This window comes from Neopsephotus bourkii, unplaced genomic scaffold, assembly GCF_033783945.1.
Source record: "Neopsephotus bourkii isolate Nb327-2 ecotype Australia unplaced genomic scaffold, CSIRO-AGI_Nbou_v1 NB_1120, whole genome shotgun sequence".
In the NCBI taxonomy this organism is placed as follows: domain Eukaryota; kingdom Metazoa; phylum Chordata; class Aves; order Psittaciformes; family Psittacidae; genus Neopsephotus; species Neopsephotus bourkii.
In genome coordinates this window covers 4,050,631-4,065,200 of record NW_026901606.1, presented here as the reverse complement: position 1 = coordinate 4,065,200, position 14,570 = coordinate 4,050,631, and the positions used below count along the sequence as shown (strand labels likewise).

Here is a 14,570-nt window from a genome sequence, read left to right as displayed (position 1 = left end):
GCCTTTGTTCGTCTCCTTGGTTTGAGCAGCCCCCTCATCCCTCTCTCCCCTTCCCTTTGGAAGGACATAATTGCTCTTGCCCCTTGTCCAGGGGAAGCAGCTCTGGCAGCTCAGCAGGTATTTGGGGAGAGGGGGCAGTTGTCATTAGAAGTGGGCAGAGGATGGAGGCACAGAGCCCCTGGTCCTGAGGGGCTGCATCAGGGAGTGGGGTGGGGAGCAGCAGGTACATGCAGAACTGCTTGGGGGACCAGTGATGGAGGAGAGGAACAACCCCGAATAGAAACCCCCACTTGATATGAGAATAAGGGAGCTGCCACAGATCTCCATCCCTGAAGAGCCTATGGGCACTAACAGGCCCGAGGGCTGAGCTGCTGGAGGGACATGAGTGCTGTGTTGTGGTCCCCCTCTCCCGTGGTAATTAACATCTGTGTAATCAGCTCTCGGAAAGCAAGCCTCCTCTTGCAACGCTTCACTGCCAAAGCCACCCCTTGCATTTTGAGAGCAACACTAACCTCACTCTCCTGTGCAGGCGAGCACTCATGTGCTGAACTGCTGAGACGGGCGGTCTGGTCCCCCTGCCTGTTCGGTGTCACCCCGGCCTCATCCAGCTGCTGATCCCCCTAAGGCACAGACACACCGAGGTCCTGGGGAACTGATGTAGGCAGAGGTGATGGTGAGGTCCCCCCGGAGCAGGTGTAGAGTACAGCTCCCTGGCTGCCATCCTCACCTACCCCTTCTCCACCCAAGGCAGCCTGCTCTGTGGGCAAGCGGTAACGCACCCGAAGGTGCCCTCACCCAGCAGGAGGCTTGTGAAGGGGTTTCGTTACCTAAACGGGCTTTAGATAAGATTTAAAAGAAGCAATGGTCCCTCTGAAACTTGGGGTACATCTTGGCTGGTGCAGCTCAGCACAGCTCCTCCACACCAAGGGAAATGGGCAAGTTTTCAACCCCTTGGAAGCAGCAGGGTGGTTTTTTATTGGCTCACATCTCTCTTCCATGTGTATTTTCATCATATGCCCAGGGCTGGGAGGAAGGAGCCCATCTGTGCTCTCAGTGGTTCATCTGAACACAGCATGGAACACACGCCGTCAGCCATGGTGAGCCACCACTCATAGCTATGGGGGAAGGTGCTGTGGAATGGCTCTGGAGCAGGACCCCGGCCACCTCTGACTGAGGGTGCCAGATCAAGGGATGAGGGATGGGGAAGCCACGAGCACAGGTACAGGCACAAATGCTCCCAGAGGCAGCAAATACTCTGAAACCACAGCCAGTGTTTTTGAGAAAAGTTAAGCAGTTTTATTCAACGGGATGAGTCCACACCCAACCAGTGGCTTCATCTACATGGCATCATCAGCATACATGACAGAGGACCCACTCAGACACTCTAGCTGAACGGCATCTCACCATACATTACAGGGACAACACCAGAGGAGGAGGACGACCGTTACAAAGGGCAGCCAGCCAGTGGTTTCCTACGGCTTCCCAGCAGAACCAAACCCATCCTCATCAGACTTCACAGCCCAGCCACTTGGAACCAGACCAGGGTCGGGACATCTACTGCTGCCCCGTGAAAACCACAACACTGCTAGTTAAATAACACAGCCCAGGGTTTACAAAAAGGACCTACCAGGGGTACTTCAGCCTAAGGAAGAAAGTGCACTGTCACCACCACCCGGGGACCAACACACTTGCACACGCTGCTGAAGAGTCTGTACACAGAAGAGGCCGCCGTGGGTGCCGCTGCTCTTGAGCCAGCACCATCGAAGGTGATGCTGAGCCCCGGGGAGGGTGGGCAAGCACCAAGGAGCCCCTCGGCATGGGATGGGGAAGGTCTGTGGGAGCCGAGCTGGAGGCCAGCACTTGCTCTGCACAGCAGAGAAACAGCTGCTCCATGAACACCCTGCTCTTGGTTGCCCCGGATCCCACCACCTGCTCCCGGCAGCGGCGCGGCCGGAGGTTGTCACAGTGAAAGCTCTGCGAGCTCTCTGAAGCCTACAGTCTTTACACCTTTAGAGAGGTATCAAGGATCAGGGTAAAGTCACTCATAGAACATGAGCAGGTTCCAGTTATGATACTCCTACAAGGTAACGCGTTTCAATTTTGTGCCAAGTTAGCTTACAGAAAAATACATTTCTTCCCTTAAATTTACAGTAGTTAAAACTACAATTGGAATAGCATGTTAAAAAGGGGTAGTTTATTCTCCAACAAAACGTCCTGGTTTTCTTGTCTTTAAAAAGAAATCAAATCAAATAAAAAAAGGACTCTAAAAGCAATCACCCCAGCACAACGCAACTGTACAAAGGAAATCTTGATGTGTACAGCTCCTAGGACGTTAAACTCCAAGCATTTGTTCTGGTGCTCAAAAAGGCACTTAAAGATAAGAAAACAACTGTATTAAAAACCCACAACAAAACAAACCAAAGGAAAACGAAAGGCAATAATTTAATAGAAAGACACTGGAACTCGTACCGCATCTTCAAAAGTAAGAAGGGAGGAAACAAAAACCCCAACCTCATAAACATGGTTTTGCTATCAAGTCATCTTTCAAAGTATATAAAAAAAACCAGAACACTGGCAAAGTGAATGTTCTCCAGGAACTAAATGGAAAAGAAAGAAATAGAATGGCTGGCAACGAACAGACAGCTCTCGTGCCAAATGGGTTTCTTCCCACCCCCTAGAAGCACATTTGCTGGTTCATTACCAGACCAGACTGACAGCCTGTTTGAACATCTGCTGCCCGAAACGACAGAGGTGTTGACCTCCGGGTTAGCCTAAGTCAGGAGAAGGGGGAAAATCATGAGGAAAAAATAAACATCAGTACGAACCAATTATGGTAATTACAAATGCCAACAATGTTAATAGACAAGTACATAAACACCATTTCCCCTCACAGCATTATACGGAGGAACAATGACAGAATCACTACATACAGTACTTCTCCCCCACTGTACACTGAAAGGTTAGCTTTGCGGCTTTGTTTTTCACTTCTTTTTATTATTACCATTATTATTATTACTGGGTTTTATTTTTACATTGAGCTACCTACTAAGTGCAAAGATTTGGTGAGTGGCTTTCATCTAATCTTAGCCTATTTTTTTGTACAGTTTACATGTTAACAGTTACTTTCCAGCATTTAAGCAAGTACAGCAATATATACAGAGCCGGGCAGGGAGGAAGGGACACATGCTTGTGCACTGGCACGGGAACAACACCAGGCTGGTTCCACCGGGGTTGCGATGGGTCTGGCACATGGAGGAACATAGGGCGAGCTCCTGGCTGAGACACGAGATGCAGCAGGACCCATGGGCTCAGCCACTGCTGCCTTCCTGAAGCCAGGCTGCTCCTCTGGCCATGGGCAAGCTGGGTGCTGCAGTGGTGCTGGAGAGAAGAGCAAGATGAAGAGGGGAACAAAAACCCACCATGGGCAGCGACTGTTGGATAAGGCTCGCTAGCTGCTTTGCCCAGGCACAAGACAACAGCAGAAATCAGAGATAGCAGGAAGAAAGGATGGACATGGAGGAGCCGTTAGTACATGGTCATGTGCAAGTGACCAAATGAACCATGGGTCATTGCATGGAAATCTGTAGAAGAAAAAACTGCAGGAGAAGCACAGAGTGTCTTGAATTCAGCGCTTACAGGAGACTCGATTATCAAAGTACCATGCAACCCCCAGCTCTTTCTGCATATTTTTTTTCTCTGGGTTAAATGTTCAGACGGAAAACAAAATGTAGATTCTTTTGCATAAACTCAAACTGTTGTATTATATAGTACAGTACAGAAAGTGCAAAATACCACCCCATCAGATCAGTTCTGCATCTGATATGGTCAAATATGGCTCATGCTTTTCATGCAAGAAGATGCAATCTGAATCAAGACCCTCATGTGCTGCTGTGCAACTTCAAATAAAGGAACGTTATTGTACCAAAGCCTCCTCTTGCCCACTTAGTCCCATCTGTTGAGATACCATTAGGTTTAAAAATAAAGAAACAAATGTGTGGGGAAAGGGAAATGAAGCATCTCAAAACTGTGTAAGCAACTCTCTGCTTTACCACAGGTTTGTCACTAGTCCTTGTTCATTCTGAAATCCAGAGTCCTGTGGACCCCACTGCGTAGGCAGGGCAGCACCGTACCCCAGTGCAGGAGCAGCATCCTCCTCCCTGTGTGAAGCAATGGAGCACACCTCGCTTTGTGTCCCTGCTCCCGGCAGGGGCATCACGGCACACACGAAGGTGTCTCAGGATCCCGCTTGAGCAGACACAGCAGCCAGCCTGACACACACTGTCAATTGGGAATTTCCAGCTCTTCTCTATAGGCCATCAGTGAACAACATCCACTGTATTTCCCCCCACCCTCCCGTTTTTGTAAATGCTAAGAGGTGCAGAAAGTAAACTCCAGGATTGGCCTTGTATTGCTCGACGCACAGCTGCTACGTACCTCCACGCACACACACGCACACGAATAGCCTTGGGGAAAACTCAACTCAACCCAGCATCTCTAGAGGACATTTCAGAGCCAGTTTCTGAGGTAAATCTACTTTTTTTAAAAAGTCACTGAATTCTGTACACTTTGTTTTTTAATATATACTTCTACATAGAGCGTGTATTCTCCAGTGCCAACACGTACATCCACCGCCTCCTCCTGCTGTCGGGCTGCAAGCTTGGGAAGTGTTTCTGTATGGATGGGGAGGTGTGTGTGCACACATATGTACATACACACACACACACACGTATGTACAATCAACCACCAGGCCTAGGCTATGCACTTGTTCCCATTGAGGAGAGGTTCCTCTTGAGCACGGATGTGACTTCCCGCTTGGCAGAGCGAGGCTTTGCCGAGCTGCCGGCCCTGCTCCCACCATCCAGGCGCTGGCATTCCCGGCCCCAGCCTACATGGTGCCTGATTTATCCGCCGAGCTGCTGGGAAACAGCTTCTCGGTGGGGGTGACGGCGGGGCTGCCCACCCCTGAGCTGCTGCTGCTGCTGGAGCGGTGCTGCACCACCGGCCGCACCGGCCGCATCGGTGGGGGCCGCAGCTGAGCCCCGGCCAGCCGGGCTGACAGCGCTGGCTTGAAGGTGGTCATCATCTCCGTGGTGGAGCTGCTGCTGCGCCGCATGGCGGCATCGGGGTCCCGGATCAGGATGGTGTGCAGGGGGCTGGCAGGCTCCGAGTTGGCGGCACCCATCGGGGGGTTCTTCATGGGCTCCAGTGTGTCCAGGACCACGTCGGGAGCCTGCTTGACTGTGTTCTGCCTCTCCAGCTCCCGCAGCTCGTTCAGTGCTGTGCTCATGGTCTTCTCGATGTCCTGCGAACACCATTGACAAAGGGATGTCAGCACCAAGCCACAGCACCACCCCGCTCTCCTGCATCCTGCTCTGTGGAGAGGCACCCCCATCATGGCATGTCTGTCTGTATGGGTGTCTCTGACCTAAGACAGAGCCTCCAAGCAAAGCAGCAGCCTTGGGACAAGATGTAAAGCCCCATCTCCGGCTGAACAAAGGTGTCCCATGTCTCTCAAGTCAGGAGTTTTATTGCCAGCTCAAAGGCAGCAAACCCCAAGCACCACGAGTGATGGGGTGAACACCAGCCTCTCCACATCTCCCAACAAGACAGGGCATCTCTACACTCCCCACAGCACTGAGCCTGGTTTTCCCCCACCCAGCAAAGAAGGCCCTGCAGCCTCCATCAGATGAACAGGACCTCTGCTGCCCCTGTGCCTACAGGGCAATGGCGTATGTGGGCTAGAAACACACACAGATGTACGTGGAGTAAGCAGCATGATAACAGCTTGCTCCAAATAGAAGAGTAAGAATTCTCCTTGCACGCAGAGAGGCAGCAGGGTGAGACCAGCCCCAGCCCCTCATTGTGTCTCTAGCGTATGGCCTCCAGAAGGTGAACCCAGCTCAGCTAGAAGTGTCCCTTTAAAGTAAACTAGCTAAACTGCCTACAGCTGCAGTACTGATGGTCTCATTCAGAAATAGAGAGGCTCCAGTTTGGCTTCACTTAAATCTGCCTTAACTCAGTTAAGGCTACTGACTCAGAGAGAGACCATCTCAAAGTGACTTAAGGCAACTGAATCAAGTGTTTAAAAAGTAGGTGTAGTTAACTCTTTTTAGTCTCCTAGGATAGATAAGTCCTTAATTTTATAATGCATACAAAATGCCTGGTGAGCCTCAGAGAGCATTCAGAGGATCAGCAGAAAGGAAATAATGATCAAATTTGCTCCAATTAATTCTTTTAGGCTGGTCAGGTAATGGGAGAAAATATCCTCCCAGAGCTAAGCCACAGGACTACCAAGTCCAGCAGTCCTGCAGACTCAAGGTAAGTATTTATTTACATCAGCTGAGTCAGAATCCTTCACAAGGCTTAAAAACAACACCCCAAACCCCTCAAAACCAAGAAAATTGTGTCTATTGTGCTCCATCCTTAGCATTCACCCATCCCTCTGGAGCCTCCACAGCCCTGCATTGCTGGGGTGCCCATCTGGGGCTGCTGGGGACTTCATGGGTGCTGCTATCCCATCCCAAGGTTGACACGGTCCCCAGCTGAGCCATCCCTCAGGGCACATACTGCACTATGACCATAACTTGTAAATGGATCACGCCAAATGCAAGCTCTTGATGGTCAGAAAAGGCGGATAGCGTGCTGCAGAGCAAGAAAACAAGGAGCTTGGCTGGTGGAAAAGCAAACAGGACAGTCAGAGTGCTTCATCTCTGCAACCATCATTACTTATCCCACCAAAAGCAGCTGATTCTACACACAACAGCCTGCCTAACCCCATGGTACACAAGCTGCTGCATCAGTGACAATCCCACAGCTGCTGCTGCTCCTGCCAGAGAATGGCATGAAGCAAACTGCTGGAAACTGCTGAAACTGGGGAAACTGAACAGCCCATCCACAGCACTGCCAGCACCCAGGCTCCTGACACACACATTGGTGGGGACTGTGCCTGAACTAGGGGGTCCCTGAGAGGCTGGGAGTTCTGAAACCTGCTCCCTGAAAGGACCATTCTCTGAGATGTTAACAGGTTTGATATAACCCATAGCTGGCTGGTGGCCTCCTCCCAGTGCTAGAGAGAAGGCCTGCAGGCTATGCTGAAGGTAACATGTATTTAATGAGCACTGTGGAACTGATGTCTTAATGTGACACTGATGATGTTGCGTGGCTAGAGGCATCATATTGGGATCAGTCTAACAATTCTGAGGTCCTGGCTACAACAGCCCATAACAAACCTGAAGCTTTTTCTCCAAACACTGATCATCAGTCAAATTCTGATTTGGCGAATCCAGTGTTCTCCTCTTAAAGCTCCTTATGGAGCGCCAGATGAAGATAATGTGCTTCCTTCCCTGCGGGAGGCAAGAGCTGCCAGCGCATTTCAGTGGTGGATCGAATGTTTCTGCCTATTGCTTTGAACAAACAAGGTTTGTGGAAGGAGGCAGCATCTTTTATTAGACCAACCAACAGAGTTGGGAAAGCAGGCAAGCTGTCGGCTGCTCATCTTTATCTTTAAACCACTGCAGCCACAACAGCACTGTAATTCTGGAGTGTGTTGAAGGGGCTCTGCGGCACTACCCCAGTGCCTTATCCTTTAACCTCTCGATCCCGGGGCACCGAGAGCCACTTCACAACCCTCTTACCTCGGCAAGCGCTTCTGCTTCTAGAGATTTCTGATCTCCGAGACTACTGTGTCTAGTCGATCCACAGGTCGATCTCAGCGGGTGGCCATCAGACAAGGCCTTCCTGTCTGGGAAATTGATGCTGCCTGCACTGCCGAATGTCGCCATTCTGCGCTTTTCGGGACTGTCAATCCTGCCCCTGTTTAGAGGTATTTTGTGGGGGCTGCTAGGGCAGGCCGCTGCTCGAGGAGGAGTGTCTATGCCAGGACCCATCCCTCGGGGTGGGCTGTGGGTGTCCCCCCCGCTTCGACGGCGAGGGATAGCTGCACCGTCAGACCTCAATCTCACTCTGCAAAGAATCCATCACAAGACTAAGGTCACCGTCCGTCAGATCAAAAGCATTTGGTTGCATGCTGTAAGACAATCGCTCAGCTCTGAGAGCTCAGATCAAACCAATCTCCAGCCTTTCAGCTCTAGAAGACCGAGGCAAGAGGGAAGACAGACATTTTAGCCAGTGCCAAGAAAAGGACAGCATTGTACCTTCTTTACCTGTTAAGAACTACATTAGCAATGCACATGAAAACCCCCTCCATGCTTGTATTATTCTGCAGTGCTTACTGGAGCCTTCCCTTCTGTCTTGCCCTGCACCACACACTGACTCTCCCCACACAACAGTAACCACATCTGTGTTCATAGGAAAAAGAGTTTCCCTACCTGCCCATGACTCCCCCAAAGCCATAGTCCACAATATGATCTGTCGGAGACTGGATGTCGTTCTTGGAGGAGGCTTTATCATCCAGGAGCGGTCCACTGCTTGCCTCGCTGTCTGCCTTCTGGCTCAGGCTGTCAGAGAATGCATCATCCCTAGGAAAAGGAGACCTCCATCAGTAACAGGGATCTGCCCCAGGAGACAGGTTAGGGCCCAGCCACAACACGGACCTGAACATCACCACTCCAGCAGCTCTAGATTGCTAACAAAGGCCTGCACCAAGCCACCACTTCAGACAGCACCCAGAGCTTAGAAAGAGCAAACATCATGTCCCCATGTCCCCCTGCACTGTTGTTGCCACTTTAATCTATCCAGGTACAGTATTTGTAATAGGAGCGGCATCCGTGAAGGACCCTAGGATGTGCCTACATGCCAGGTGGACACTGAACAGCGCCACATCAATGTACACAGGGTGCAAGACCAGTATTAAGCTTGGGGTCAATGACAGACGGGGATCAGGCACACTGAAGTACAGTATTTAGTGCTTGGCTTTATCAGCTCCAGGAAACAGATTTCTCACAGATCCAGACTTCTCACCAAAGTCATTAAACCTGGGGAAATCTGACCACCTATTCAGGTGGATGAAGTGAACCTTGTGAAGTCACGTGATTTTAACATCCCCGATCAACACATGCCACTGTACTCACATGTCTTGTACCACAATGTACTGGTGGGGTATGAGGCCATCCACACCATTGTGTCTCCCTTCCCACCAGTCTTCTGATGCCCGATGGTACAGGAGGAGCGAGGCCCCTTTCTTAAAGGAGAGCTCTCGTGGAGATCGCCCAATGTAGTCAAACTTTGCTATGGCTTCAATCTGCTCCACTTCTGACAAGGAAAGAAGCACAGATAGAGAAGAGCTTAATTCAACAGTCCCCAGAGCACAATAGATCTAGAGACATCTCACCAGCATGGCAGTAATGCTGCTGCCCTAGCTTCCCAAGAGCATCTTTCAATGAGTACAAACCATCTTATTTTTAGATTGATCAAGTCTTTTTGTTCTTCCAGCCTTCCTGGGATTTCTCACAGACTCACAAACTACCAGCAATTACAAAAAGCTACAAACCAGATGGGGAGTAGTTGAAATTTCCCTGTGTGCATATGGCATCACCACCCACATTCCCATTTTCTACCTATAAAGTGATTTCTTTAGTTACAGAACCCCATTATCCTCCAGACTGGGATCCTGTCAAGCTCTGTCAGATACTGTGATCAAAGCCCCACCTACCTTCTCTTCCTTTCCTAATCCTGGAGACAGTCTGGCCTGAATTATTGATGAGTAATGAATCCCCCTTTGGGGATGCCCATAGAAACACCAATACCGGCTCTGGCGAGGCAGCTGCTCTGCATCACTCCAATACATCTGCAGACCTTCCAGCACTCTACTTCTCCACTTCTTCTAACTGAAACTCTACCAAACACCAGGGATTCACAAACTGGGAGTTCAGGGCCTGAAACTCAAGTGGGCTGCAGGAGGACTTCACTTCGGGAGGTTGTGAGCACATCGGGAACCCCTGAGCCCCTGGCCATGGGCATCACAGTGGGAGCTGGTGGTGCATCCAGAGAGGAGCCTGTTGGTATTCACGAGCCTGTGGAGGAGCCCAGCTCTTCTGCAAGTCTGTTTCCAGCTGGGAGCACTGAATCCCAGGGAAAGCACTGCAGCAATCACAAGGCAGTGGCAGTGCTTCTCTCTGCATTGGCAGAAGTCCCCGTCCTGCACTCTGTCTCACCTTGCTCCAAGACAAAGGTGAAAAAGCAGGCTGCTACCACCCAGCTACCTCTAGCTATCTCTAATGTACCTTGATTATTTGAGACTCCAGATCATTTTAAACCCCACCTGGAGACAGGCAGACAGGTGATAAAAAGCTAAAATAGGGCAAATCCACCAGTCCCTCATGATCTGTCATGTTCTCACTAAAGTATGGAAACTTGCTCAGCGCCGTCTGTGTTATCACTAACCACAGGCTTGGCATCAGCAGCAATCAGGATGTGATCTGTCGCTCTACTCGGCGACAAAACCCACACAAAGGAGGAGACAATGGAGGAGGACATGGGAGATGCTGCATGAGACCCCTGCCTCATTCACCACCTCATGTGAGATAGGAGAGGTCGTTTCAGCAGACTGATTTTCACCAGCTTAAAATACACATCCACATCAATAGGAGTGGCAGGGTGTTTGGGATCAATGGGGAATGCCCTGAAGGAAACGTACAGGGGAAGCAGCCAGGAGGGCTCTCACAGCCCTGATGAAATGTTGAGTTTCCCATCAGGGAGGGTGTGTGGGGCAAGAGAGAGGGGAAGAAGGAATATGTAAACTCATGAAATAAAGCTGCTCCTCTTCTCTACACTTGCACCACTGTTAATCACCCAGAAACTCCAATCACAGCTATTAATGTGACCATGCAAGCATAAAATTGACTAAGTGGCAGCTTGCTCGCCTTCATCATCTAGTCCTGTTGTCTCCCATCTGTAGCTGAAAGCAGGTCCTGAGCTGTCCAGCCCAGCTGTGTCCTTCCCCTCCTCCCTGCATCCAGCAAGCCCTCCACCACCCTGCCAGCCTTGGAAAGTGTCAGCATTTTGTCAGGGCAGGAAATAGCAGATTAATGCAATCTCATTGAACAGCTCCACAAAACTAATCCTTGTACCCCACCATGGAAGCAGACCACTGCAAAGGTCCTATGGTGAAAACCTATATGCAACTTCTTTTACTATTCGTATTCATTACTTAAGCACACAAACCCGCTGTCTCCCACCAAAGTGCCAGACACTCTTCCAGCCCCTATTCTGATCAGGACTGAAGCGCACACTGCCCTCCTGCAGGCACAGCTCTCCTAACACAGGCCCAATTTTCTGCTGCTCACATTTGTACTCACCATCATCACTGGTGTGGGGCTCCGTGCCGTTGTCATGGTCAACCTCATCGATAGTGCCTGGCTCGCTGTGCGGGCTGTCACTGGAATGAAATACACCATGCTTTCAAAGAAAGAAGGAGATTCTGTTCCTAAGGCACTTAACGAAAGCAAGCCATTGGGGGAAATTCTGGCCACAGTGATACTTGAGAGTTATGGCTTTAGTTTTCATAGAACTGATGGTCATTGTAAATCACAGTAGATCTCTGAAATTGCTTTGAGAACAGCAGACACTCGCACCACGATTTTCAGGCCCAGAACACCATGTTCTGTTGCTCAAGCATCTTACTCATATTTGGCAAAACGTACAGAAAGTGATACCAAGTTAAAATGTTCTATTCACTCATTCACAGTGGGTTTTAGCATTTTATTCTCTGCTTGCATCAGTAGGATGGTGGTAGGTGATTGGTGTCCTGGGCTGCATCAAAAGGAGCGTGACCAGCAGGTTGAAGGAGGGGATCCTGCTCCTCTACTCTGCTCTCCTGAGACCTCACTTGGAGTATTGTGTGCAGTTCTGGTGTCCTCAACATAAAAAGGACATGGAAATGTTGGAACAAGTCCAGAGAAGGGCCACGAGGATGATCAGGGGACTGGAGCACCTCCCGTATGAAAACAGGCTGAGAAAGTTGGGGCTGTTCAGCCTGGAGAACTAAAGGCTTCGTGGAGACCTCACAGCAGCCTTCCAGTATCTGAAGAGGGGCTATAGGGATGTTGGCAGGGACTCTTAATTAGGGACTGTAGTGACAGGACAAGGGGTAATGGGTTAAAACTGAAACAGGGGAAGTTTAGATTGGATATAAGGAGAAAATTCTTTCCTGTTAGGGTTGTGAGCCACTGGAATGGGTTGCCCAGGGAGGTTGTGAATGCTCCATCCCTGGCAGTGTTCAAGGCCAGGTTGGATAAGGCCTTGGGTAATATGGTTTAGAGCGAGGTGTCCCTGCCCATGGCAGGGGGGTTGGAACTTGATGATCTTAAGGTCCTTTCCAACCCTAACTATTCTATGACTCTATGATTCTAGAGATTAGGTCTCAGAAATGTGTAAAACTTGTACACAAATCAGTTCAAGTCTGTTACAAATACAGGTTTGTCAAAACTTAGATCTGGGTGTCAGTTTAGAATTCCAGCATCCTCCAGACAACTGTGTAATATCAATGTTAAAATCATCATTGATAACTTAATGTTGATACCACATTAACCACTTCTAATGTGAGAGTTTGTTTGGGGAGTTTCTCCTGAGTCAGCATAAGAAAAAATAAATACTAATTGAAACTGCCTACTCTGTTTTAACTACCAAAGCTAACATCAAAAGTAAAACTGATACATCTAAGTAGAGACTAACTGGTCAGGTATGCAAAATCCTCTTTAGTTTTAATGAAGGGAGTTATAACTATGAACCATGCAGGCAGCCTTGTATGGAGTAAGATTCTTAACCAGTGTAAAACTGCACAAGCATATCAAATATATGTCACTTGCACCCCTAATTCATAACGTTAACAGGAATAAATGCAAAAAGGCATGCCCCTTCTGCAGAGGGGCAAATTCACCCCTGCACTGTGCAGGGCTGCCCTGAAGACTAAGTCTAAATTTCCCTAAAGCTCTCCTCACACCCCATCCTCTTAGGGACCTGCTCCTGAGATCCCTTCTCCTACACTCACGTGAGCTGGGGTCAACTCTCTGTCTGCCAGGAATCCAGCCAAAGCTCTGCATTTTGTCACAGGCTCACTCTTGATATACAATGCCAGAAGATAACCCTAGCAGGGGATCTAGCTTCAAGTTCTCCAACCAATGAAGTCCTGTCCCTGCTCCTTACCAGTACTCCTCCCCTCCAGTCATGCACTTCTCATAGACAGGTCCTTCCAGTTCTCTGTGGCTGGGGAAGATGCCCTCGTGGTTGATGATGATGGTTTTGATGACCTCATTGACATGGGCTTGGCAGGACACCGGATCCTGCCCATCTGGAATGTGCATCAGAGTGGGCCCAAAGCAGATGGCCAGGTTGTAGGGATCCATCATGTTCTCATCGCTGTACTGTGACAAGCTGCAAGCACAAGCGTTAGGGAGGCATGGTGCTGACTTCCCCAGTTCTCTCAGAATAACCTACCCCCACCACCACCACTAAACCCTCACCACCAAGAAAGTGATCATCACTGAGCAGTTCACCTTCCCCAGACATACAGCTGTGCCTAGGCAAGGCCCATGTAGAAGCAAAATACAACTCTCCATGGCAATACCAGAAAGGACTTGAGCAACAAAGACAGGGGAGCCCTCAAAAAAAAGGGAGGCAAGGAGAAACTCAGTGAAAGAGGAAAACAAAACCCAAACTCACTGATTAAGGAAAGCAAAAAGATATCTCATGACAACGATGACAGCCCGAGGCAGAGTGATGATGATTTGCTGGATCTGGTGCACTCTCTCAGTGGGGTTCTCGATTTCTGGAACACATGGATAGAAAACACATCTTTAAACCTTCTCAGGACCAGGTAACACAGCACCAGAGGGACTTGTTCCAGATCTAGTAGCCCACTATGCAAGGAAAAGAGCCTGTTTCCGGATTCAATCCACTGGTTTGGCACTAAGGTGCCAAATCAGGCACAGCACTCTTCCGTGGGTGGATTCACACACATGTTCAGATTCAGTTCAACAGCAAATAAAGACATCTCCACAGTTTCACTTTTAAAATGTTTATGAATTATTTAGTTCATTCCTCAACAACTACTCTGTTCCTCAAAAGCTTGAGTCACCACGGCACTGGAAAATGGAGCACTGCATTTCTAAGTGCAGATCTTTAAATGAGGCTCTTATTCATGTTACTCTCACGGGTTAGGCATCAGGTCCTTCTGAGCCTTTCTGCTCCAGTCTCCCATTGATTAAATTCCCACTAGGAATTTAATTGGAACTGATTCTGTGTCAGCACTTCAATATTCACTTCTCCCCACAGCAGTGCACAAAGCTGCTATCACAAACCAGCTTCTTCCTGCAGGAAGGAAGGTGACTTAGAGCCATCTTGCTCCCAGTGCCAGCTCGCTCGCCTGGGACCCCAGTGCTGCACCCTCATCATCCTGAAGCCCCACATGAGGAGGATGCTGAAGCCCCTGCTCAGGAGCCCCCTTCACCTGCAGAGCTCCAGCACCAACCCACTGAGGGGGCTCAGCGCTGTCCTGCAGCAGCTGGCAGCACATTTCAGCCCCCAAAGTACTGCTTTTTTAAGCTCCTTAGTGTATTATGTAGTTAATCAATCCTTTGGCTTTTACTGTATAGAAGGCAGACAAACAGTACCAA

At 49.5% G+C, this 14,570-nt stretch overlaps 1 protein-coding gene across 5 annotated transcripts in view; it reads right to left on the bottom strand.

Annotated features, from left to right (window-relative positions):
- Positions 1-1,271: 1,271 nt before the first annotated feature.
- The window catches only part of SRGAP3 (SLIT-ROBO Rho GTPase activating protein 3), a 116,305-nt gene continuing 103,006 nt past the window's right edge, over positions 1,272-14,570 (bottom strand). For 4 of the 5 annotated variants that reach the window (XM_061362500.1, XM_061362502.1, XM_061362499.1 and 1 more), the window contains 7 exons: positions 13,618-13,723; positions 13,102-13,329; positions 11,256-11,335; positions 9,030-9,210; positions 8,328-8,477; positions 7,635-7,962; positions 1,272-5,302 (listed from right to left, as the gene is read on the bottom strand). In XM_061362500.1, the coding sequence (XP_061218484.1) occupies positions 4,886-5,302; positions 7,635-7,962; positions 8,328-8,477; positions 9,030-9,210; positions 11,256-11,335; positions 13,102-13,329; positions 13,618-13,723 (1,490 nt within the window). In that variant the 3' untranslated portion in view covers positions 1,272-4,885. The remainder of the gene's footprint in view (positions 5,303-7,634; positions 7,963-8,327; positions 8,478-9,029; positions 9,211-11,255; positions 11,336-13,101; positions 13,330-13,617; positions 13,724-14,570) is intronic. The other variant, XM_061362503.1, reaches the window with a different exon arrangement.